At 44.1% G+C, this 25,895-nt stretch overlaps 1 protein-coding gene across 3 annotated transcripts in view; it reads right to left on the bottom strand.

The window, feature by feature from the left end:
• Window positions 1–25,895, bottom strand: part of WDR93 (WD repeat domain 93) — a 57,983-nt gene that overhangs the window by 30,833 nt on the left and 1,255 nt on the right. For 2 of the 3 annotated variants that reach the window (XR_006387804.1, XM_044279484.1), the window contains exons 2-6: window positions 14,170–14,447; window positions 9,547–9,742; window positions 9,403–9,467; window positions 9,247–9,325; window positions 8,619–8,734 (exon numbers count right to left, since the gene is read on the bottom strand). Coding sequence is in view for 2 of the 3 variants with exons in the window: in XM_044279484.1 (XP_044135419.1) it covers window positions 8,619–8,734; window positions 9,247–9,325; window positions 9,403–9,467; window positions 9,547–9,742; window positions 14,170–14,447 (734 nt within the window). In the remaining variant the exon portion in view is untranslated. Of the gene's footprint in view, window positions 1–8,618; window positions 8,735–9,246; window positions 9,326–9,402; window positions 9,468–9,546; window positions 9,743–14,169; window positions 14,535–25,895 lie in introns of all 3 variants that reach the window. The other variant, XM_044279485.1, reaches the window with a different exon arrangement.

Here is a 25,895-nt window from a genome sequence, read left to right as displayed (position 1 = left end):
GTAAAAAGATATCTCCCAGCAATTATCTGCATAGTAGAAACCCATTTAACTAAAGAAACCGTCTCTCGTTTGACAACGGGATGGTATTCTCAATCTTACCATTCTACTTTTAGCAGTTCTGCTAGGGGGGTTTCAGTTCTTATCCATAATTCCATAGATTTTACCCTTATAAAATCCCATGTAGATGATCAGGGCAGATTCGTCTTCCTTCATGGCGAGCTATCTGGATGCAGCTATATCCTCGCTTTTTTTTATATACCCCCGCCATTTTCAATGTATCCACTGATCCAGTTGATGCTCTTCTCTGAAGGGAGACCAGAGTCTCGGCTGATCTTGATGGGAGACTTTAATGCGGTTATGGACCCCAATAGAGATAGATTTTCATCAGACACACAAAGGCGGAGGAATTCTTGTAACTCCCCGCTGCCTCAGTTTTGCTTGGAAGTAGGGCTGGTTGATATATGGGAACATCTTGGCGGAGGAAAGAGAGTGTATTCCTGTGTCAGCAGGGGCGGTAGAGCAATGTCTAGGATCGATTTAGCACTCACTAATGAGTGTAACTTGAGTAACATCCGCAGGGTGCGATACGGAGTAAGAACAATCTCAGACCATTCGCCCGTTTTGATTGAGGTTTGCACTGGGGAGAACAAGGATATTAGGGGGCTGGGATTTAAGCTGAATCCATACTGGCTCACTATTATGGAAAGTCATCAAGCTATTAAACTGCTGATTTCTTCCTTTTGGGAGGTGAATCTGCCCTCTGCAAATATCAATATGGTATGGGATGCCTTGAAAGCATACCTGAGGGGGACTTTTATAAGTGAGATTGCTGCATTAAAGAGAACATTTAAAAGAAAGGAGGAGGAATTGGCTAAGACTGCGGCATCTACAGCTGAGCGATTCACCAGGCAACCTACGGAGCAAAACAGGGAAGAGATGCAGAAGGCTAGCTGCCTCCTGGAGAATTGTGTAATAGAGAAGGCAAACCACAGGGTATTTTTTAAGGGGTTAAATTACTTCTCCGAGTCTGGACGACCGGGCAAGCTTCTAGCCAGAATAATCTCACAACAAGATAAGAAAAATCTATCTATTACCCTGATTCGGAATACAGAGGGGGAAATTATAACAGATTCAGAAGGAATCAGGAATAGCTTTCTGTATTACTTTGCTCAGATATATAAATCCTCCCCTGGCTTGACATCTGAACTGGCGATGCGGTTCTTGGAGAAAATTCCACTCCGCACCTTAAATGAAGCTCAAATAAAATATCTGGAAGAGGAATTGTCTCTCTCAGAGCTGCAGGAGGCCCTGGGGTCTATTTCGGGGAACTCATCGCCAGGCTTGGATGGCCTGCCATACGAGGTTTATCGTAAGTATAGTGACGTGATTCTTCCTCAATTGCTCGAGGTTTTTTCCCAAGCAACACAGGGAGGGGGACTACCAAACTCCATGATGGAGGCTCTCATTGCTTTAATCTTAAAAAAGGATAAGGACCCGGCAGAACTGAGTTCTTATAGACCAATCTCCTTATTAAACACGGATGCTAAGATACTATCCAAAGCTCTGGCTAGAAGGCTGTCGCGGGTCATATCCACCATTATCCATCCAGATCAAAATGGCTTTATGCCAAAAAGGGGTACTCAGCATAACTTGCATAGATTATTTACGAATATTCAGTCCCCGGGAGGTGGTGCCCGCTCCATCCTGTCGTTGGACGCTACCAAAGCCTTCGACAGGGTGGAGTGGACTTTTCTCTGGGAGGTAATGAAGAAAATGCGTTTTGGACCAAAATTTATGGCAATGATTCAGCTGTTATACAATTCCCCGGTTGCCAGGATTAGGATTAATGGGACAGTGACAGAGAGTTTCATCCTGGAAAGAGGTACCCGCCAAGGCTGTCCCCTCTCTCCCCTGCTATTTAATATTTACATCGAACCTTTAGCAACTAGTATAAGGCAGGACTCAAAGGTGGCCGGTTTCGGCATAAATGGGGAGTATGATCGTGTTTCACTTTATGCAGATGATATCTTGGTTTTTATGCATCAAACAGACATTACTCTCCCTCGTATAATGGAGCTGGTTGGTCTCTTCTCTGATCCATCCGGCTTGGAGATCAACTGGGATAAGACCGTCCTCCTTCCTATAGACGAGCTGCGTGGCGAACGGGATAATCAGTTGACGATCTCTGAGTCAATAAAATACCTGGGGATAACAGTTTCTGCCAAACCGCATGAATATCTACAATTAAATCTGATTCCGCTGTTAATGAAGGTGAGGGCTAAAATTAAGGTATGGCAAAAAATCTTGCTCTCTAGAGCGGATAGAATTTCATTAATAAAAATGGTAGTGCTGCCCCAGGTTCTTTATATTCTGCGCAACTCGCCTGTATGGATTGCAGATAAGTACTTCAGACTGATAGACCGAATGCTCAATGATTTAATATGGGGGAGGAAGCGGGTGAGACTAAAGGTACTCTATTTCTCTATGCCCTATGAGCGGGGAGGTCTCAACCTCCCCTATTTTAGGGGTTACTTTATGGCCTCCCAATTATGTCTTTTTAAGGACTGGGAAAATAGCCCTCTCTGCAGTAGAGTGGTGAAAGACTCAGGATTCTCGGATTTCTTCACTGTATTGGAGTCTGATTATCTAGTAAACATACTGAGTGGGTATACACTGTTCTGCAGAATGGCTATGAGGACTTGGTTGGCCATAAGGAGATGGTGTGGAGTTAAGGCTTCACTTATTTGTACCCCATTGTGGCACAACTCTAAGCTCCTTAATTTAAATGACTTAAATTGTTGCCAGTATTGGAGGAACAAAAATGTTCAGTATCTACACCAAGTGGTCAGTGAGGGACAAATATTGCCCCTCATGGAACTAAAACAAAGGGCAAATTTAGGTGAGGTGGTTTGGTTTCCATATTTCCAACTGAGGTCAGCACTATCTTGCATACCGGATAGCCAATTTTTTATTGATACCCCTTTATTTCTACACGATTTAATTTGTAAGAAAACTGTCACGAGAATTAAAATATCACATTGCTATAAACACTTAATGAATAATTTTTGTTCGGATGTTCTTTCTCCAGGACAGAGAGCCTGGTCTTTCTTACTTTCAGAGGTGGGTTCTCCAAGTTGGGAGAACATGGGGGATAGTTTAAAGTTGGTTTCACACAATTTCAATCACATTGTTGTACAATTTAATATTTTGCACAAAATTTATGTGACACCCACATGGTTATATAAAAGAGGCCTTAGGGCCTCTTCTGATTGCCCACGCTGTGGCGATCCCGGGGCAGACCATTTACATCTGTTCTGGGACTGCCCCATGGTGAGCAGATACTGGAGCCTGGTCCAAAACAATCTGGCTCACAAACTCAACATTTCTATCCCTTTGTCACCAAGGATATGGGTCCTGGGAGATTTATCGGAGCTTAATTGTCAGCCTATAAAACGCCAAATGCTGATTAAGGTTATGTTTTTAGCTAGGCTCCTGATCACTAGATTATGGTTTTCCCCTTCTGCACCAGAGTACAACAAATGGTTGGGCCTGGTCAAGAAAGTGAAAACTTATGAAAAGATTCTGCACAAACAAAGAGGATCTTACTTGAAATGGGAAAAACTCTGGAAAGATTGGAATAGGGTTAATTAATTAGAACCTTTTTCCCCCTTAGGCTCTCCATGAAGAAATCTTTTTTCCCTTTTTTTTTTTTTCCTGCAAAGTGGGGTCGGGTGGGGGATTGGCGAAGGGAAATTAATGTCATTTAATATAATTGACGGGTTTATGAATTTTATAATATCGCAAAGTAATATTGATATAAAGTTTTGTACTATAACAATAAAGTATAATGAAAGAAAAAAAAAAAAAAAAAAAAAATAGAATAGTCCAATTTTTTCCTCTTAGCCATTCTTGGGTGTTTTTAGCGGTGTGTTTTGGGTCATTGTCCTGTTGCAAGACCCATGACCTGCGACTGAGACCAAGCTTTCTGACACTGGCTAGTACATTTCTCTCTAGAATTCCTTGATAGTCTTGAGATTTCATTGTACCCTGCACAGATTCAAGACACCCTGTGCCAGACGCAGCAAAGCAGCCCCAGAACATAACAGAGCCTCCTCCATGTTTCACAGTAGGGACAGTGTTCTTTTCTTGATATGCTTCATTTTTTCGTCTGTGAACATACAGCTGATGTGCCTTGGCAAAAACTTCGATTTTTGTCTCATCTGTCCACAGGACATTCTCCCAGAAGCTTTGTGGCTTGTCAACATGTAGTTTGGCATATTCCAGTCTTGCTTTTTTATGATTCGTTTTCAACAATGGTGTCCTCCTTGGTCGTCTCCCATGTAGTCCACTTTGGCTCAAACAACGACGGATGGTGCGATCTGACACTGATGTTCCTTGAGCATGAAGTTCACCTTGAATCTCTTTAGAAGTCTTTCTAGGCTCTTTTGTTACCATTCGGATTATCCGTCTCTTAGATTTGTCATCAATTTTCCTCCTGCGGCCACGTCCAGGGAGGTTGGCTACAGTCCCATGGATCTTAAACTTATGAATAATATGTGCAACTGTACTCACAGGAACATCTAGTTGCTTGGAGATGGTCTTATAGCCTTTACCTTTAACATGCTTGTCTATAATTTTCTTTCTGATCTCTTGAGACAGCTCTTTCCTTTGCTTCCTCTGGTCCATGTCGAGTGTGGTACACACCATATCACCAAACAACACAGTGATTACCTGGAGCCATATATATAGGCCCAATGGCTGATTACAAGGTTGTAGACACCTGTGATGCTAATTAGTGGACACACCTTGAATTAACATGTCCCTTTGGTCACATTATGTTCTGTGTTTTCTAGGGGTACCATCATTTTTGTCCATGCCTGTTTCATGAGTTTATTTTTTTACATAATTCTGTTGAAGCATGGTTGAAAAACAATGTCTGACTTTCATTGGTTAACATTTATAGAATTTTAATTTATTATTACTTTTGTCAGATTAAAGTTATTTCTGTGACCATTGTGACTTTTTCTTTCATTGACCAAAGGGTACCAACAATTTTGTCCACGTCTGTACTAACATTTTGCATGGACATACCGTAAGTATTCAGACGCTTTGCTATGACGCTTGAATTTTAGCTTGGGGGGCCTTCCATTTCTCGTTATCATCTTTGAGATGTTTCTACACCTTGAATGGAGTTTATTGGACATGATATGGAAAGCCCAAACCCTGTTTATATAAGGCCTCATAGCTGACGATGCGTATCAGAGCAAAAACAAAGTTGCCAAGTGCACAGTGGCCTCAGAGATTCTTAAATAAAAGAAATCTGTAATAACCAGGACTATTCCTAGAGCTAGCTGCCCCACCAAAAAGTAATCAAGGGAGAAGGACCTTGGTAAGAGAGGTGACCAAGAACCCAATGGTCTCTCTGGCTGAGCTCCAAAGATTATGTGTGCAGATGGGAGAAACGTCCAGAAGGTCAAGAATCATTACAGCACTCCACCAATCTGGGATTTATGACAGAATGGTCATAAAGAAGCCTCTCCCAGATAAAATACACATGAAAGCCTGCCTGGAGTTTGCAAAAAAAAAAAAAAAACTTAAAGGACTCTCAGACTGTGAGAAACAGGATTCTCTGGTCTGATGAAACAGAGATTAAACTTTCTAGCCTCAATTCTAAGCGTTATGTCTAGAATAAACCAGGCACTGCTCAATACCATCCCTACAGTGAAGGATGGTGGTGGGAGCATCAAGTTGGGGGGGGTTAACAGCTGTGACAGGGAGACTGGTCAGGTTTGAGCAAAAGCGGAATGGAACAAAGAACAGAGATACAGTATTCCTAATGAAAACCTGATCCAGAGTGCTCTACACCAGGAACTGGGCCAAAGGGTCTCTTTCCAACAAGACAATGACCATAAGCACAAGGCCAAGACAACACAGGAGTGGCTTGGGGACAACTCTGTGAATGTCCTTGAGTGGTCCAGCCAGAGCCCTGACTTGAACCCAATCGAACATCTCTGGATTGACCTGAAAATGGCTGTCTAACAGAGGTCCTCATCCAACCTGACAAAGCTTGAGAAGATCTGCATAGAAGAATGGCAGAAAATTCCCAAATCCAGTAGGGGAGAATCATAGTAAGGCCCTGTTCACACCATGTTTTGTCCTTACGTTCAGTGTATATGACAAAAAGTATTCATAGGGCCCCATTCAGCTGATGGAAGCCAAAATACATTGGGATGTGATAAAGCCTGCTATCTGCAATATATATAAGGCAATACTACAATAGTACATGTCTGATGGAAACCTCTAAAGCAGGGGGGTGCACAACCTGCGGCCCGCATGCAGCCCCCAAAGCCAAAGTTTGCAGCCCCTGTCCTCCTGGACAGAAACACAGATGCGTTTCTGCCATGAGCTCCGCACGACAGCGCATTACAGCTCCTGTTCCTGCATTGCAGCAGGGGCAGGACGGGTCCTCCGCTGTCCCAAAGAGAAGGCAGAAGCATGTATCAGCGTTTCTGCCTTCTCAGATAGGTGAGCGTCGCGCTATGCAGGGTGGACCTGGCTTGGGGACAGAGGAGCGCAGAGCTGCAGAGTCAGCCCCACAGCAGGCCGATTTCCCCTGTAACTCAGATTCTGGATGCCACAGTTACAGTGGAAATAGTGCAAAAAAATCTCATTTTTTCACCTAAAGGTCTTTCAGTGACCTCTTGTGGACAGAATATATTTAAAAAATAAGTTAAAAAAATATTTAAAAAAAGGAAAACAAAAAATATATTAAAAACACAATTGAAATAAAAAAATATGATGTGGCAAAAAAAATGTAATTATAATTTTTTGAAAAAAAATATACAAATAAAAAAATAAAAATTGTTACTGTTCACTGTCCACCAACAGGACTTTTATGATCCCTTGGGAGACATTTTATGTGTCAAAAATATATTTTAAAAAAAAATGAGTACTAAACCAATTATAAAAAAAATAATACAATAAAATACAAATAAAAGGAAAAAGTGAAAAATCTACAAAAAGTATCAGTGTCCCTCAAAGGTTTTTTTATTACCTCTGGGGGGATATATTTTGTAGCAGAAATATTAAAAATGAAGTTAAAAAAAAGATAAAGAATAATAAAATACATAAAAGAAAAAAACCCACACCATCCAAAATGGCACCATTATCGGCCCATTCACGTGAAACCATACATATTATACAACAAAACAACTAACACAAAATAGGGAACTAATTATAATAATTTATTTTGGTGTCAGTTTGTATATTTAAAGAATAAAGGAGCTATAGTTATAGTAACATAGTACATAAGGCCGAAAAAAGACATTTGTCCATCCAGTTCGGCCTGTTATCCTGCAAGTTGATCCAGAGGAAGGCAAAAAAAAAAAGAAAGTGAGGTTTGAAAAAAAAATACTTTTTAAAAATGTTTTGTACAGTTTTTCCCCCAAATGAAACTAAAAAATAAAGTAAGCCCCATGTGTCAAGTAAAAAATTGTTTCAAAAATTATTTTGGTAGTTCCAAGAGTTTAAACCACCACGGTAAATCACAAAAAAAGTGTCTGTACAGGCCTGGTTATTAAAGTGTTAACCAATAAGCGCTTTCCCCACTAGTAAGGGAAAGTGCTTACTGGTTATTACATGACGCCTGTAACTGGGGGGAAAGGAGGTGGTAGTACCATTGAGCTCCGTCCTCTGCAGTGAAGGAAAGAGCTCATTTATTAATAGGAGGCAGGATGGAAGGAAATGTCACCACTTTTCCAGGTTTTTCATGTAAAAAAGATATTTTAACAAGTTCCTGCAGCAAGGCCCCTGAAATAGAAGATTCATACTTACCTGCTCCCCGCCACCCTGGTCCTTTGCACTTCTCCCTCTGCCTCCATCTTCTGGTTCCTGCGCTGTTTACATCTGTCAGTGCATGGACATGGTCACACACACCGCTCCAGTCAATGACTGGCTTCAGTGGTGACACGCTACTTGTGGCCACATCACTGCTGAAGCCAGTCATTGGCTTGAGAGGTGTATGTGACTATGGTCTTGCACTGCCAGGTGAAAAAAGCGCGGGGACCTGAAGATGGAGGCAGCAGGGGCAGTGCAGAGGACCGAATTGGCGGGGAGCAGGTAAGCTTAACTCTTCGGTTTCAGGGGCCATGCTGCAGGAACGTGTTCGAAATTCATTTTTACTGGGAAATCCCTTTAAGACCCTAATACACGGTGAGATAATCAAGTCAATTATTGGGAACAAGTGTTCATAAGAGCGCTCATTCATGGTAACTGGCCGGTATAATCGTGCCGCACATCTTTCTGTGTAATCAGGGATGTGCTACTGATAATCAATATAACTAAATGAAGGAGGAATGACTGTTATAGCGATCATTCCTCCCCAGTCATTCTCCCCATGCAAATGAGTGCCGATCAAAACTTATTTTTTTTTTATTTGCGGCCCCCTGAAATAGAGCGTGTGACAATGCGGCCCTCAGACCAAAAAAGGTTGCGCACCCCTGCTCTAAAGGCTGTCCTTTATGAAATTAAATATTTAAAGGATTACAGCATTTATGAAAGAGCTTAAACGTCTGGTTTTGACAGGATTAACCATGGAATTCTTCTATGAATGCACTCACCGGGGTGTCTGATGGGGTTGCATTTTGGGAGGGTACAGCAGCCTGAGAAGGTTCCAGCTCCTTTATCCAGATATCTTTGGGTAGCTTATATACCTCCAGACAAATATCTCCCAAACCTGAGGTGAACAAGTTAACTGATGTGTTAGTGCAGCCTTAGTATACAAAAGGTATATTTAATATAAGAGGGTGTCATGGGGGTCTAAAAACATCTGTCAGAGCCCTGTGGTCCTTTAACGTTCACTCGGTGGTCACTACAGCAACCATCAATATAATGCTGTCTCTGCTACTGGACCTGTCACAAGCAGATGACAGGTCCTCTTTAGATGAATGCAGAAATAATGCAAAAACCTTAACCTAATATTAACTAGAATTTACGCCGCGTTCCCATATATCCAGCCATCTGTTGTCTTCCTCTGGCATGGTACAAAAACACTGGAGAAAAAGTGATGCCAGAACTGATTTCATGGTTCTCTATGGGATCGTTTCTAGCACCCATCGGTTGTCTCCAGATGCAGGACACAACCGATGTACGTGAACCCAGGCTTACAGATCAGAAACTATTCCTTATGACAAAATGAGAGAAAGTGGGTCAGAAATGGAAATTCCATTTTTTTTATACAGTACCCACCTTCTAACAGGATGCCAGCATAGTCACCTCCTCGGGACAGCTGAAAGGCTACGCAGTTGGTCCTCTTACTTAGATCTTCCTGTGAAGAAAACATTACACTTACAGCTGTGGAACATGATCTCCCCTGATCTCACATAAAGACAAGACGACTCCTACCGGCTCATTGAAGGCTTTCAGAAAACTGAGGTTTTCATCACAAAAATAAAAGAGACGTGCGATACCTAGAGAAAGAGGGAGCAGAATATTACGTATCATCCATCTATGTGAATAGAAGTTACGTACACAATGTCAGTTCTTTACCCATGTCATCCACCGTGCTAAGGAAGTAGACTTGATCTTGCACCTGGCAGACAGTGAGGGCACAGACTTCTACTTTATTGGCTTCCCAACCACAAATCCAGTCACGATCAGTTCGGCTGTACACTGCCAGTCCCTCGGAAAGACCAGCAAATAAATATGATCCCCCAACGGCCATGCAAGTAACTGTTTTGGACACCTAGTAATGCACAAAGAGAATGTAAGGTAAACTGGTTAACAAAGCAAAAGCATCCCAGTAGGTACGCTATAAGGCCCCATTTACACATCCATCAAAGTCCAGGAGAAGTGTCTGGGGTTTTTCACTATGATTGATCCATTCTTCTTGTGTCCACAAAGTACGGCAGTTTTTTTTTTTTTTTTTTTTTTACAATCTAAACAATTCTCTATGCAATGGATGTATGGATCTGTGAAAACCACAGACAAAACCAGAATGTCATCTGTGTCCTGTCCATGGCTTTCCAGGATCTATATAATGAAAAACAAACCAAAGTAGTGCCTGTCGCTGACTATTCTGCAGAACAGATGGATCCCTGTGCTACAGAACACGGACAGTACATATCCGTGATACCTACATTTGCATGAGCTTTTTACAATATTCTAATGACTAAATATTAACGCTAGTTCTCACCCTTAGATTGTGAGCCCCCAATACAGTTGGATGGTAAATGTCTGCAAAGCGCTGCGGAATATAGTAGCGCTATATAAGTGCATTCAAATAAAATAAATAAATTATATGAAAGGGTGCTGCTTAGTTTCAGCCAAAAGTCAGTCTAAGGCCTCATGCACACGACCATTGTTTGCTTCCGAGTCTGTTCCGCCGATTTTAGCATATGTACACCACAGCCTCCCACCAAGAGTGCATATCCACATACACATTATATAAACTGCAAAAAAAGAAGCATACCAGGAGGAAGCTGGGCGAAACATACGTCAGGGTGTTCGATCAGCCCCTGGGTCTCTTGGTCTGTATCCGCTATATTTTTGTCGTAATTATGTCAGTTTGCATATCCTTCCATTTTTAGGTATGCTTCTTTATTGCACCTTATATAATATTTATGTGGAGGCTGTGGTGTACATATGCTGTTCTAATCGGTGGATAAGATGCATTATGCAGCTATTTTTTATTCCTCTTTGGTATTAGTACATATATATGTTAGCATTAAAGAGGCTTTTAGCCATTTGGGATCAGAACCAATTGTGGTCACTGCGGTGATATTCTCCCATTCATTGCAGCCTTCTGATTGCTTCATGTGGAAGACATACTGACCAGGTCCCCCAAGGGGTGTTTTTGTCTGAATTGTAAGTCCAGAAGGTATATTTTTAAAGTTTTTTTATTATGATATCTTTACTACAATTAAATAATGGAAGAATTTGTATTATATGTGTGGTTTCATATTTTGGTGGTTTGTGCAACTGGACCACACAGTGATTCTTGTTTATGGATTTGGTGTTCTTTCTCCAGTTTGTGTTGGCATACTTTATGCCCCATTTATCAAAATAATACATTTGTCTTATCCTTAAACCTAACAACTTTGTCTAGAAAAGCGACTCCAGTTTTCCTACTCCACCCTCCTACTAGAGTGAGTGCCACTTTGTTTTGCAATTTATTAAAAAAGTAGTCTCAATAAGAAAATCTGGAGTGAAACTCGTTAACATAGCTAACCAAATCCACTCATTTCAAATCTGGAGTGAGTGATGTAAAACTGCAGAAAGTCGCAAAATTGTTGTGCAAGTGAGTGCAAAAGGTCGCAAAATCCATATTTTGCTACTTTTTGAATTCTGGATCAGACGCATAATAAATTAAGGCTATAGAGTGTATCCTATGGAGATTCCAACGTTATCACGCCAATCCTCCTTACAGGGATCTGTTTGTCTCCAGCAATGACAACTGCAGCACATCAATGGCCTCAGTGGTCTCGTTGGCTTCAGCAGTGTATAGGAGGCAGCTCATTGCCAGGAAGATAATATTATAGCGGCAGGGAGAATCGGAGTGGTGATGCTGGAGGCAGAGAAGGATGAAATGGGTGAATATGCATTATTTTATTATTTCATTACAGTCCTTTTAGTTACTCGTATGATAGTGGACCCTTTTTACAAGTATGAGATGTCCAAAGTAGAGAATCCCAATACCCATTCCACAATCTTTTAACCTGCAGAACATCCTCAGTGACCACTGGCTCTCCAGTGTGAACATCCTGTCAAACACATGAGAAGAGTTTATTAATATCTAACCATGTCATACAAATACAGACGTGGACAAAATTGTTGGTACCCTTTGGTCAATGAAAGAAAAAGTCACAATGGTCACAGAAATAACTTTAATCTGACAAAAGTAATAATAAATTAAAATTCTATAAATGTTAACCAATGAAAGTCAGACATTGTTTTTCAACCATGCTTCAACAGAATTATGTAAAAAAATAAACTCATGAAACAGGCATGGACAAAAATGATGGTACCCCTAGAAAACACAGAACATAATGTGACCAAAGGGACATGTTAATTCAAGGTGTGTCCACTAATTAGCATCACAGGTGTCTACAACCTTGTAATCAGCCATTGGGCCTATATATATGGCTCCAGGTAATCACTGTGTTGTTTGGTGATATGGTGTGTACCACACTCGACATGGACCAGAGGAAGCAAAGGAAAGAGCTGTCTCAAGAGATCAGAAAGAAAATTATAGACAAGCATGTTAAAGGTAAAGGCTATAAGACCATCTCCAAGCAACTAGATGTTCCTGTGAGTACAGTTGCACATATTATTCATAAGTTTAAGATCCATGGGACTGTAGCCAACCTCCCTGGACGTGGCCGCAGGAGGAAAATTGATGACAAATCTAAGAGACGGATAATCCGAATGGTAACAAAAGAGCCTAGAAAGACTTCTAAAGAGATTCAAGGTGAACTTCATGCTCAAGGAACATCAGTGTCAGATCGCACCATCCGTCGTTGTTTGAGCCAAAGTGGACTACATGGGAGACGACCAAGGAGGACACCATTGTTGAAAACGAATCATAAAAAAGCAAGACTGGAATATGCCAAACTACATGTTGACAAGCCACAAAGCTTCTGGGAGAATGTCCTGTGGACAGATGAGACAAAAATCGAAGTTTTTGCCAAGGCACATCAGCTGTATGTTCACAGACGAAAAAATGAAGCATATCAAGAAAAGAACACTGTCCCTACTGTGAAACATGGAGGAGGCTCTGTTATGTTCTGGGGCTGCTTTGCTGCGTCTGGCACAGGGTGTCTTGAATCTGTGCAGGGTACAATGAAATCTCAAGACTATCAAGGAATTCTAGAGAGAAATGTACTAGCCAGTGTCAGAAAGCTTGGTCTCAGTCGCAGGTCATGGGTCTTGCAACAGGACAATGACCCAAAACACACCGCTAAAAACACCCAAGAATGGCTAAGAGGAAAAAATTGGACTATTCTAAAGTGGCCTTCTATGAGCCCTGACCTCAATCCTATTGAGCATCTTTGGAAGGAGCTGAAACATGCAGTCTGGAAAAGGCACCCTTCAAACCGGACACAACTGGAGCAGTTTGCTCATGAGGAGTGGGCCAAAATACCTGCTGAGAGGTGCAGATGTCTCATTGACAGTTACAGGAAGCGTTTGATTGCAGTGATTGCCTCAAAAGGTTGCGCAACAAAATATTAAGTTAGGGGTACCATCATTTTTGTCCATGCCTGTTTCATGAGTTTATTTTTTTACATAATTCTGTTGAAGCATGGTTGAAAAACAATGTCTGACTTTCATTGGTTAACATTTATAGAATTTTAATTTATTATTACTTTTGTCAGATTAAAGTTATTTCTGTGACCATTGTGACTTTTTCTTTCATTGACCAAAGGGTACCAACAATTTTGTCCACGTCTGTAGGTGGCCTTTCCATAGACATATGTACACCATTATGGCTTGGATATCCATTTGCATTAAGGCCATCTGATGTATCAATGTAAACAAAAATTGATGGCCTTTCCATACATGATATGTATGCTGTTATGGTTTGGATTGCCATTGGTATTCAGTGTGTCTGAAACTGTATATCAATCTTTGGTACTATTTCTTCTTGTGGTGAGCATCTAGTATGCATAAGGAGTGTTATAGGCCTTGCATTGCCCCTCTGGGGAAAAGGTATGCAAATTAGTTTTCTTTCCAGAAGGAAAAGAAAGCTCTGCCTCTAATGCCACCAATAAGGCAGCTATCCTATAAGTCAATGTTCGACCTTTTGTACAGGCCTTGAGAGATTACTTGGATAATAATTAAGCCAGCATCTCATCTGCAGACAGATGTTCCCTGGTAATTGACTCTCATCAGTGCAGAGCACAAAGAACTGGTTTAACTGGGTGAGGGGCCTTTAGCTATAATCCCCACCCAGGCCTGTATAAGGGTTGAACACTAACTTAGAGTAGCTACCTTACATCTGGTGGCATTACATCCAACGTGCCTGCTGAGGCCCATCACTACTCTTCCCATACTAGTATATGTAGTACTAAGAAACAAAATAATTCATATGATCCAAAACCTGGAGCATGCAGAAAAAGGTTGTCCATCAGCACTTTGATACAAGAGTCCCACCATAGTGTTAACGGTCCTTACATGTATTTCAGCAGTTGGCTGATGGACATTCAGCTTTGCCTTGAGTTTCTCGGCTTCTCGAGTTTCCTGCCTTATACTGATCTCTTGTATAGCCTGGTCAATGAGAAGCTCCACTACTTTTGCAATCATCCTGTAAGGCTGAGGTAGACAGTCTTGTGACTGCTCAGGATCTCTCAGAAAATAATCTTCTTCTTGGTCTTCATTAGCCCAGTCTTTCTCAGAACCCTGAGGTATTTCTAAAGGTCCTTTTCTTATATACACAGGCATGGTGCAAGCTCCTGTAAGTAAACGCAAGGTATTTGTAACCCAGCTCCTTGTCTAATTTACATGCAGAACTGTCGCCTCCTCAAATGCTGAGAAAACACCTAATAAGAAGAGAGATAAGACATGCTTGTATGAACAGAACTGTTGGTATTATAGATAGGTTATAAGTCAAGGTTTATCCAAACAGTGAAATAATGTACATTGATAGCAGTGTAAGCTAACCAGTAGCTCAGGAACCACACGTGGCCCTCAAAATGAGGTTCTCCAGCTCTTGGCAGCACTAAATACCATCATGCACTGGTGGTACTGTGACGGTCATGTAGTCGTTTTACAAAAACTTGGTACCAGGGTAATAACTATATCAATCTCACTAGGGAAAAGTTTGCCATAACCTTGAGATGATTCAGTCATCCACAGGATCATTCTCAGGGATACCCAACCTGCGGCCTTCCAGCTGTTGCTAAACTACAACTCCCAGCATGCCTGGACAACCTACAGCTATCAGGGAATGCTGGGAGTTCTAGTTTTGCAACAGCTGGAGGGCTGCAGGTTGGGTATCCCTGATTCATATGAATGATCCCACCTACAATACACTGAACTGATCTGGCTAATGAAGGAATCCATTTTTGAAGACACGGACTCTCTGGTTCTTGAGCACAATCACAAATAATCAGCTGAATTTGGCCAACCAAGCTATAAACATGCAGTTTCGGCTGATGATGGCCGAAATCTTCCAGTGTGGCCGATGACTTTTTACAGCAGATGGCAGTCTGCTGTCATCCCTTGGGAGACAATTTTTTTAATGACATCATATGAAAAGTGGACAATAAAATGAGACGACTGCGCTCGTAACAGCTCAGGGAGACCTTTCATTTTTCCATGGACAATACTTATCCCCTTTAATATTTTTCTTACTGGTGTTGCAATATAAACGTTAGGATTTGCATTTACCCCCTTATTAGATATCCCAAAATATGCTGGATTGGATTTGTGTTCTGTATACTGATGACTACACAGGATCTTGTTGTGAAAGACAACATTAAAAAGTCATCTCGGGCCTCATGATACACTACAAGCTTCTACTTCTAAAGAAACATTAGTCAGTGAGGGGGTACAACAGTATATATGTTTCTAAGCTGCTGGATGCAAGCTGGAATGTTTCCATTCCCTGACAGCTAGCAGAGATCTTGAAAACAGTAAAAACAGAAACACAGGGTAAAATTCATCATTCCCCTATGTGTCTTTTTGGCTTTAAAAAGTTGCAAAACCATGAAAACTTTTTGTATGGAAATGACATTTTATGCCAACCTTGCCAGGTTTAGGAAAAGGGGGTGTGGCGAGGAGGGGGCACGGGTGGGGTCATCGGCAGCGGCTCAATCACTGTTTTTTACACCAGAAACTGGTGTCAAAAATGACTGAAATCAATGGAGGCTCCAAGATGCCATACATTTCATTTTGGCGCACAGACTACTAGAGGAGGCATGTCATTTATGACAAGGCCTGCGCCTCATCGTAAATGACATGCCTCCTCCAGCACCACAGGTCCTAGCAGTCTTTATGAATCAGAAAGTGGGATACAGCAACCTTTTCTTATACATTTACATTTTAGCTACAGGTTGTCTCATAGCTCTGTGCATAAGATTGTAGAGACTCGCGGCCTCCTCCTCTGCCCCTGGGTTATAGGAGTTGCAAAATGTTAATTACCAAGGTAAATATACAGGATATGTGGATAGAAGAAAACCCTGGCGTAGGAAAACCAATAAGCTACACAGTGACAGCAAGTCGCAGAAAAGTCACCGACACAAGAGGCTATGGCTACATTGCATACAATGCATCTCAATGGTGTCACAATACGACATGCCGTGACATGGCAGTCACCAAAAATCCAACTTGGATGGATGTTTTGCGACTGACACGTTGCATGCTTCCATTGCAACGCCACTGAAATACATTACATGAAATGTCACCGTGTAGCCGTACCCTAAGGACCCCGTCCCATGGGCGTCGCAGAAGATGTCCGGATGCGTTGCGGGTGCATTGCGGGAAACCCACACAAGTGCGCAAATTCAGTCAGTTTTGCGATTGCGTTGTTCATTTTTTTCCGCACGAATGCAAAGCGTTTTAATGCGTTTTGCATGCGCGTGATAAAAAACTGAATGTTGGTACTGTAAGAAGGTACCTGGAATCATCGTAAATGGAAGGTATGTGTCACGGAGGTTCCTGGCCTCGGTGAAGTAAGAGCCGGCATTTTATGTGTCAGCAGCAGCTATTGCTAATTGACACCTTGAGATTTAGCAAGGCTGTCATAGCTGATCCGGGACAGCTCTTACTGGGAGTAGTCAAAGTGCTGGGTTGGTGACTACTCCCCATGTTCCAGGCCGGGTTTTGCCAGGCATAAAAAACAGCCAGCACTGCCAGGTGTGGTGGATTTACCTCCCTCTGATAGTGGAGCTCAGGAGTCTGTGTGCTGTGAAGGGAGGGCTGTGCTGGGATTTGAGCCGGGCTGGAGGACTCGGGCCCCTCTAAAGGCGAACAGGCATCCTATGGACTTGATGAGGCTGAACTGCTAACAGGGTGTGAATTAACACCCAGAAGAAAAGGTGACTTTTATATGGACTTTTCTTGTGTGTGAACAAACACCAAGCCACCTGCATTTTTTAAAACGTCTTATATGCATTTTGTTATACACCAATGTGTGAATAAACACCACTGTTTCATTAAAGAACTGTGTACTTTGCCTCTATACTGCCTCTATGCTGCGTCCTAACTACCAGAGCGAATCCCCACAATTGGTAATGCTAATCTGCAGCAGTGAGAGACAAACCAGTTGCTGCTACAAAACGTGATGGCTTTGCAGACAGCAGGAGCGACCCCAAGCATCCACGATGCCCCGGAAAGCAGTCCGTGCAGCGATCCCTAAGATGACACCCGCAGAAGACATTGAAACCTACCTGACGATGTACGAGAAAGTGGCCACAAGGGAAAAACTGCCCCGAGACCAGTGGGCTGAGGTCGTCGCTCCTTTCCTGGCATCAGAGTCCCAGCGGGTGTATTTCGACTTGCCGGACGATCAAGCGGTCGACTAGCCGGCTGAACCCACGTGACCCCAGTATTATCACTTACTCCACCTTTTGCAAAAGTGGCTACAGCCTGATGTGCCGAGTCCCCCGACTATGCTGGATAGACTATTGGCTGACATATTCTTGAGGGCGCTGCCACACCCTCTCCAGCACTGGATCGGCCAGGTATCTCCTGGAAATGGTGGACCTGGTGGAACGCTATGAGGCCACCAAGAATTTCAAGGGGTGTTCTTTTGGGAGGAGGCCAGAAACCTAGCCACACCAGGGCTGAGTGTCCTTATCGGGTTGAGCCCATAAACACTAATTGTGGTTACCGACAATCGCTATATGCTAGGAAACTGTGTGCCACAGGTACCCCGAAGGCTCTAGACCACTTGTGCCAGGTGGAAGTGGGAGACACTCAAGCGGAGGCGCTGCTGGACTCAGGGAGCTTGGTGACCCTGGTAAGGGCTACCCTCGTGCGGTCCGCTGAGTATACTGGCCGGAAAGTTGGGGTAATGTGCATTAATGGAGACTTGAAAGACTACCCCACCGCGCTGGTGTCTCTAACCACAGTGACCAGCAGGTTTCCCTGTCCTATGGCCGGTTGTGAGAGTTAAGGATACCCCTGAGACAGGAATAAGCCCAGGAGATTGGCCTTGTTCAGGGGGACGGCCAGAACCCTGGGAACCTGAGGCCGAAGGGCCAGCAGTAGGGGTGACCGCCACTTCGGTGGAAGAGGGGGAGACCACCCCGCGCGCGGGTAATGGTGGGAGACGTGGAGGAGTTGCCACCGGGTCCTGGGTTGGCAGACCTCAACGTCTCTGGGGAGAATTTCGGTACAGCCCAACGCTGAGACCCAACCCTATCCCGGGCCTGGGAAAATGTGGTAATACTTGATGGTGTACCCCAACAACCTGGGGCGGAGACGATGTTTCCCCGTTTTGTGGGCCAGAAACCTAGCCACACCATATTCTATGCTATATTGGGTAAACCAGCTGCAGGGTGAACCTGTTGAACAGTTGGTGCTGCCTGGGGCCTATCAAAAACTTGGGTTAGAGTTAGCCCACCAACATGTTCTGGGGGGTCATCTGGGACTGTAGAAGACACAAGACCGGATACTACAACGGTTTTACTGGCCCAGTGTCTTTAGAGAGGTGTATGACTTTTGTAAGTCTTGCCTAACCAGCCAAACGACTAGCCCCCAGCACCTGTTCTGCAGTCCCTTTAGTACCTCTCCCGATTATCAAGGTACCATTTGAGAGAATCGCTATGCATCTCGTAGGCCCAGTACTGAAGTCCGCTAGTGGGCACCAACACATGTTGGTCATCCTGTACTACACCACTCGGTACCCGGAGGCAGTGCCACTGCGACATACATCTGCAAAACTCCTAGCAAAAGAGTTAATAGAGATATTTTCACGAGTGAGAATACCCAAAGAGGTTCTGACTGACCAGGGGACCCCTTTTATGTCCAAGGTGATGAGGGAACTCTGTAAGTTGCTGAATATCAAACAGATACGGACTTCCATCTATCACCCGCAAAATGACTGCCTAGTAGAAAGGTTTAATAAAACGTTAAAAACTATGTTAAAGCGAGTAGTAGCAAAAGGATGTAAAGGACTGGGACCTCCTTCTGCCCTATCTCATGTTTGCAGTGCGAGAGGTGCCCCAGGCCTCTACTGGGTTCTCGCCCTTCGAACTGCTATATGGCAGACATCCTCGTGGTCTGTTGGATATAGCTAAAGAGGTGTGGGAGCAACAACCCACTCCATATAAAAGTATTATTGAATACGTCACCCAGATGCAGGAACGTATGGAAACCGTGTTGCCGCTGGAAAAGGAACATATGGAGGCAGCTCAGCGAGCTCAAAGTCGGGTGTATAATCGGCAGGCTGGGTTCTGGATCTTTAACCCGGGAGGTCGGGTTTTGGTTCTGGTACCGACAGTGGACAGTAAGTTCCGGGCTAGGTGGCAGGGACCCTACAAGGTACTCGAAAAGGGTGGAGAAGTAAACTACAAGGTACACCAGCCAGGGCGGCGGAAGCTGGAGCAGGTGTACCATGTGAATTTACTCAAACAGTGGAAGGATAGGGAGACCAGTACTGACGACAGCCCGCAGCCGAGTCTTCTAGGAGGAGGGGTTCCGGCCCCTCAGTCTGATGTAAGGGAAGTGGTTGCCACAGTGAAGATTGCTGACAGCCTCTCCTTTAAACAGACTCAGCGGGCCAGGAAGTTCGTCAGCAGGAACATGGACGTGTTCTCAGACCTCCTTGGATGCACTTCCATAATCCAGCATGACATTGTCACTGAGCCTCAGGCCAAAATCCGGTTGAAACCATACCGGGTACCCGAGGCTCGGCGACAAGCCATCTCTCTGAGGAAGTGCAGCTAATGCTGCAACTAGACGTCATCGAGGAGTCTAGAAGTGAGTGGGCAGCCTTATAGTACCGATACCCAAACTGGACGGGACGTTGCAGTTTTGTAACAATTTTCGAAAATTAACCACCTCCCGACCGCCTAACGCACCGATGCGTCCGGGAGGTGGTTGATTTATTCCTCCTGGACGCATCGGCGCGTCATCTCGCGATACCCGAGATTTCCTGTGAACGCGCGCGCGCTCACAGGAACGGAAGGTAAGCGAGTGGATCTCCAGCCTGCCAGCGGCGATCGCTCGCTGGCAGGCTGGAGATGTGATTTTTTTAATCCCTAACAGGTATATTAGACGCTGTTTTGATAACAGCGTCTAATATACCTGCTACCTGGTCCTCTGGTGGTCCCTTTTGTTTGGATCGACCACCAGAGGACACAGGCAGCTCAGTGAAGTCGCAACAAACACCACACTACACTACACCCCCCCCCCCCCCCGTCACTTATTAACCCCTTATGAACCCCTGATCACCCATGATCACACCATATAAACTCCCTGATCACCCCCCTGCCAGGCTCTGTTCAGACGTCCGTATGATTTTTACGGATCCACGGATACATGGATCGGATCTGCAAAACACATACGGACGTCTGAATGGAGCCTTACAGGGGGGTGATCAATGACAGGCGGGTGATCACCCATATACACTCCCTGATCACCCCCTGTCATTGATCACCCCCCTGTAAGGCTCCATTCAGACGTCCGTATGATTTTTACGGATCCATGGATACATGGATCGGATCCGCAAAACACATGCGGACGTCTGAATGGAGCCTTACAGGGGGGTGATCAATGACAGGCGGGTGATCACCCATATACACTCCCTGATCACCCCCTGTCATTGATCACCCCCCTGTAAGGCTCCATTCAGACGTCCGCATGTGTTTTGCGGATCCGATCCATGTATCCATGGATCCGTAAAAATCATGCAGACGTCTGAATGGAGCCTTACAGGGGGGTGATCAATGACAGAGGGGTGATCACCCATATACACTCCCTGATCACCCCGTCATTGATCACCCCCCTGTAAGGCTCCATTCAGACGTCCGCATGTGTTTTGCGGATCCGATCCATGTATCCATGGATCCGTAAAAATCATGCGGACGTCTGAATGGAGCCTTACAGGGGGGTGATCAATGACAGAGGGGTGATCACCCATATACACTCCCTGATCACCCCCTGTCATTGATCACCCCCCTGTAAGGCTCCATTCAGACGTCCGCATGTGTTTTGCGGATCCGATCCATGTATCCATGGATCCGTAAAAATCATACGGACGTCTGAATGGAGCCTTACCAGGGGGGTGATCAATGACAGGGGGGTGATCAGGGAGTCTATATGGGTGATCACCCCCCTGTCATTGATCACCCCCCCCCCCCTGTAAGGCTCCATTCAGACATTTTTTTGGCCCAAGTTAGCGGAAATTTTTTGTTTGTTTTTGTTTTTTCTTACAAAGTCTCATATTCCACTAACTTGTGTCAAAAAATAAAATCTCACATGAACTCACCATACCCCTCACGGAATCCAAATGCGTAAACATTTTTAGACATTGATATTCCAGACTTCTTCTCACGCTTTAGGGCCCCTAAAAAGCCAGTGCAGTATAAATACCCCACATGTGACCCCATTTCGGAAAGAAGACACCCCAAGGTATTCCGTGAGGGGCATATTGAGTCCATGAAAGATTGAAATTTTTTTCCTAAGTTAGCGGAAAGTGAGACTTTGTGAGAAAAAAAAAAAAAAAAATAATAATTTCCGCTAACTTATGCAAAAAAAAAATTTTTTATGAACTTGCCAGGCCCCTCATTGAATACCTTGGGGTGTCTTCTTTCCAAAATGGGGTCACATGTGGGGTATTTATACTGCCCTGGCATGTTAGGGGCCCGAAAGCGTGAGAAGAAATCTAGGATCCAAATGTCTAAAAATGCCCTCCTAAAAGGAATTTGGGCACCTTTGCGCATCTAGGCTGCAAAAAAGTGTCACACATCTGGTATCGCCGTACTCAGAAGAAGTTGGGGAATGTGTTTTGGGGTGTCATTTTACATATACCCGTGCTGGGTGAGAAAAATATCTTGGCAAAAGACAACTTTTCCAATTTTTTTTATACAAAGTTGGCATTTGACCAAGATATTTTTCTCACCCAGCATAGGTATATGTAAAATGACACCCCAAAACACATTCCCCAACTTCTCCTGAGTACGGCGATGCCAGAACTCGCCATGCCCCTCACGGAATACCCTGGGGTGTCTTCTTTCCAAAATGTGAAAGAGGCCTTACGCTGCTGTTTTTCTGCACGAAAACCAGTTTGGAAAAACTGCACGTTATCTGCAACGAGTGCAGGTAGACAAGGTAAAAAAAAATGGTTTGGGTAAAAGTTATAGCGTTTACAAACTATGGTACAAAAATGTGAATTTCCGCTTTTTGAAGCAGCTCTGACTTTCTGAGCACCTGTCATGTTTCCTGAGGTTCTACAATGGCCAAACAGTAGAAACACCCCACAAATGACCCCATTTCGGAAAGTAGACACCCTAAGGTATTCGCTGATGGGCATAGTGAGTTCATAGAACTTTTTATTTTTTGTCACAAGTTAGCGGAAAATGATGATTTTAATTTTAATTTTTTTTTTCTTACAAAGTCTCATATTCCACTAACTTGCGACAAAAAATAAAAAATTCTAGGAACTCGCCATGCCCCTCACGGAATACCCTGGGGTCTCTTCTTTCCAAAGTGTGAAAGAGGCCTTACGCTGCTGTTTTTCTGCACGAAAACCAGTTTGGAAAAACTGCACGTTATCTGCAACGAGTGCAGGTAGACAAGAGTACGGCCCTACAGAGCGGGAGGATGCATGTGGCCAACTCGTGACCACCCACGGCGATCGGTGGCCTCACAGGTTTGCCACCCTTAGGCCCCTTTAACACGGGCGAGTTTTCTGCATGGGTGCAATGCGTGACGTGAACGCATTGCCCCGCACTGAATCCTGACCAATTAATTTCAATGGGGCTGTGTACATGAGCGATGTTTTTCACGCATCACTTGTGCGTTGCGTGAAAAGCGCAGCATGTTCTATATTCTGTGTTTTTCACACGCAGGCCCCATAGAAGTGTATGTTGTAAAATGACCATTTGGTGACCCGCACAGGGCCGACTTCGAAGTGGAAAAAGCCTCTTCCGCCCGGTTATTCCAGTGAACCATCACTGACTTGCGTCCCTTCAGGAGCTCTGTCAATGGCGCATCTACAGTAGCAAAGTGAGGAATAAATCTCATGTAATAGCCTATCTTTCCTAGCAATGACTTTACTTGTTTAGTGGTGACAGGTCGGGGCCAATTTCTTATCGCCTCTATTTTGTTTACTTGGGGTTTAATCACTCCGTGCCCAATGACATACCCCAGGTATTTTGTCTCCTCTAACCCTATCGCGCATTTTTTGGAGGTTAGCGGTTAGTCCAGCTTTTCGAAGGGAGTCTACTACAGCCTGCACTTTGGGTAGGTGATTTTCCCAGTCGGTACTGTGGATGAGATTATCGTCCAGGTAAGCTGAAGACGATGTAGTCGCAGCACAATGTCCATTAGCCTTTGGAAAGTGGCAGGGGCGCCATGCAGACCAAAGGGTAACACCTTATACTGGTATAGCCCCTCCGATGTGATAAAGGCCTGTTTTCTCTTTGGCAGCCTCCGTTAAGGGCACCTGCCAGTACCCTTTCGTGAGGTCCAAAACAGAAAAATACTGGGCTTGTCCTAACCTCTCAGTTAGCTCGTCTACCTGGGGCATGGGATACGCATCGAACTTGGATACCTCGTTTAACCACTTCAGCCCCGCTAGCTAAAACCCCCTTCATGACCAGAGCACTTTTTACACTTCGGCACTACACTACTTTCACCGTTTATCGCTCGGTCATGCAACTTACCACCCAAATGAATTTTACCTCCTTTTCTTCTCACTAATAGAGCTTTCATTTGGTGGTATTTCATTGCTGCTGACATTTTTACTTTTTTTGTTATTAATCGAAATTTAACGATTTTTTTGCAAAAAAATGACATTTTTCACTTTCAGCTGTAAAATTTTGCAAAAAAACGACATCCATATATACATTTTTCGCTAAATTTATTGTTCTACATGTCTTTGATAAAAAAAAATGTTTGGGGGAAAAAAAAAATGGTTTGGGTAAAAGTTATAGCGTTTACAAACTATGGTACAAAAATGTGAATTTCCGCTTTTTGAAGCAGCTCTGACTTTCTGAGCACCTGTCATGTTTCCTGAGGTTCTACAATGGCCAAACAGTAGAAACACCCCACAAATGACCCCATTTCGGAAAGTAGATAGACACCCTAAGGTATTCGCTGATGGGCATAGTGAGTTCATAGAACTTTTTATTTTTTGTCACAAGTTAGCGGAAAATGATGATTTTTATTTTAATTTTTTTTTTCTTACAAAGTCTCATATTCCACTAACTTGCGACAAAAAATAAAAAATTCTAGGAACTCGCCATGCCCCTCACGGAATACCCTGGGGTGTCTTCTTTCCAAAATGTGAAAGAGGCCTTACGCTGCTGTTTTTCTGCACGAAAAACAGCAGCGGACAACTTGCGTTGTCCGGATCCGGCGTGTACTCCACTTGCCGGAATTACACGCCGGATCTGGAAAAACGCAAGTGAACTGAAAGCATTTGAAGACTGATCCGTCTTCAAAATGCGTTCAGTGTTACTATGGCAGCCAGGACGCTATTAAAGTCCTGGTTGCCATAGTAGTAGTGGGGAGCGGTATACTTACAGTCCGTGCGGCTCCCGGGGCGCTCCAGAATGACGTCAGAGCGCCCCATGCGCATGGATGACGTGCCATGCGATCACGTCATCCATGCGCGTGGGGCGCCCTGACGTCACTCTGGAGCGCCCCGGGAGCCGCACGGACGGTAAGTATACTGCTCCCCCGCTCCCCGCTACACTTTACCATGGCTGCCAGGACTTTAGCGTCCTGGCAGCCATGGTAACCATTCAGAAAAAGGTAAACAGCGGATCCGGCAATGCGCCGAAACGACGTTTAGCTTAAGGCCGGATCAATGCCTTTCAATGGGCATTAATTCCGGATCCGGCCTTGCGGCAAGTGTTCAGGATTTTTGGCCGGAGCAAAAAGCGCAGCATGCTGCGGTATTTTCTCCGGCCAAAAAACGTTCCGTTCCGGAACTGAAGACATCCTGATGCATCTTGAATGGATTTCTCTCCATTCAGAATGCATTAGGATAAAACTGATCAGGATTCTTCCGGCATAGAGCCCCGACGACGGAACTCTATGCCGGAAGAAAAGAACGCAGGCTGTGAAAGAGCCCTAAGGCTACTTTCACACTTACGGTAGAAGGGTCCGGGAGGCTGTTATGCCGAGGGAACAGCCTGCTGGATCCGTGCTAACGATAGCCCGCCGGAAGTTGCTGCCGCAAGTGTGAGCATAGCCTGAGGCTACATGCACACGTTCAGGATTCATATGCGGAGAATCCGCACTGAAATCCGCAGGTGTTCACAGGCAAATCCGTGCGGTCAATCCGCATTAATTGGTGCGGATTTGCATGCGGATTTGCGTGCGGATTCGGTGCGGATTTTCTGCATGCGGATTTCACTAAGTGAATTAAGAAAATCCGGTCAGGAAAAAAAAAATTATTGACATGTCGCGGATTTTAAAATCCGCACCGCAGGTCAAAATCCGCGCGGAAAAAATCTGCATCGTGTGCATTGAGAATTTCAAATTCTCATAGAATACAATGTACATGACCTACGGTGCGGATTTTCCGCACGCAAATCCGCACGCAATCCTGATCGTGTGCAGGGGGCCTAATACAGCAGCAGCAAAGCAAAGCAAATAAGATTAGACGACTGTCACATACACCTGCCGTGCAGACATTGAAATCTGCAGCATGTCAACTGTGCGGATTTCACCCTTTGCAATGCACAAGGTGAGATCAGCGCAAATCTGTCAAAATTCCACAA

Source organism: Bufo gargarizans, chromosome 2 (assembly GCF_014858855.1).
Source record: "Bufo gargarizans isolate SCDJY-AF-19 chromosome 2, ASM1485885v1, whole genome shotgun sequence".
Lineage (NCBI taxonomy): Eukaryota > Metazoa > Chordata > Amphibia > Anura > Bufonidae > Bufo > Bufo gargarizans.
Note: the sequence above shows the minus strand (reverse complement) of the source record. Positions and strands in the feature narration are given on the sequence as shown.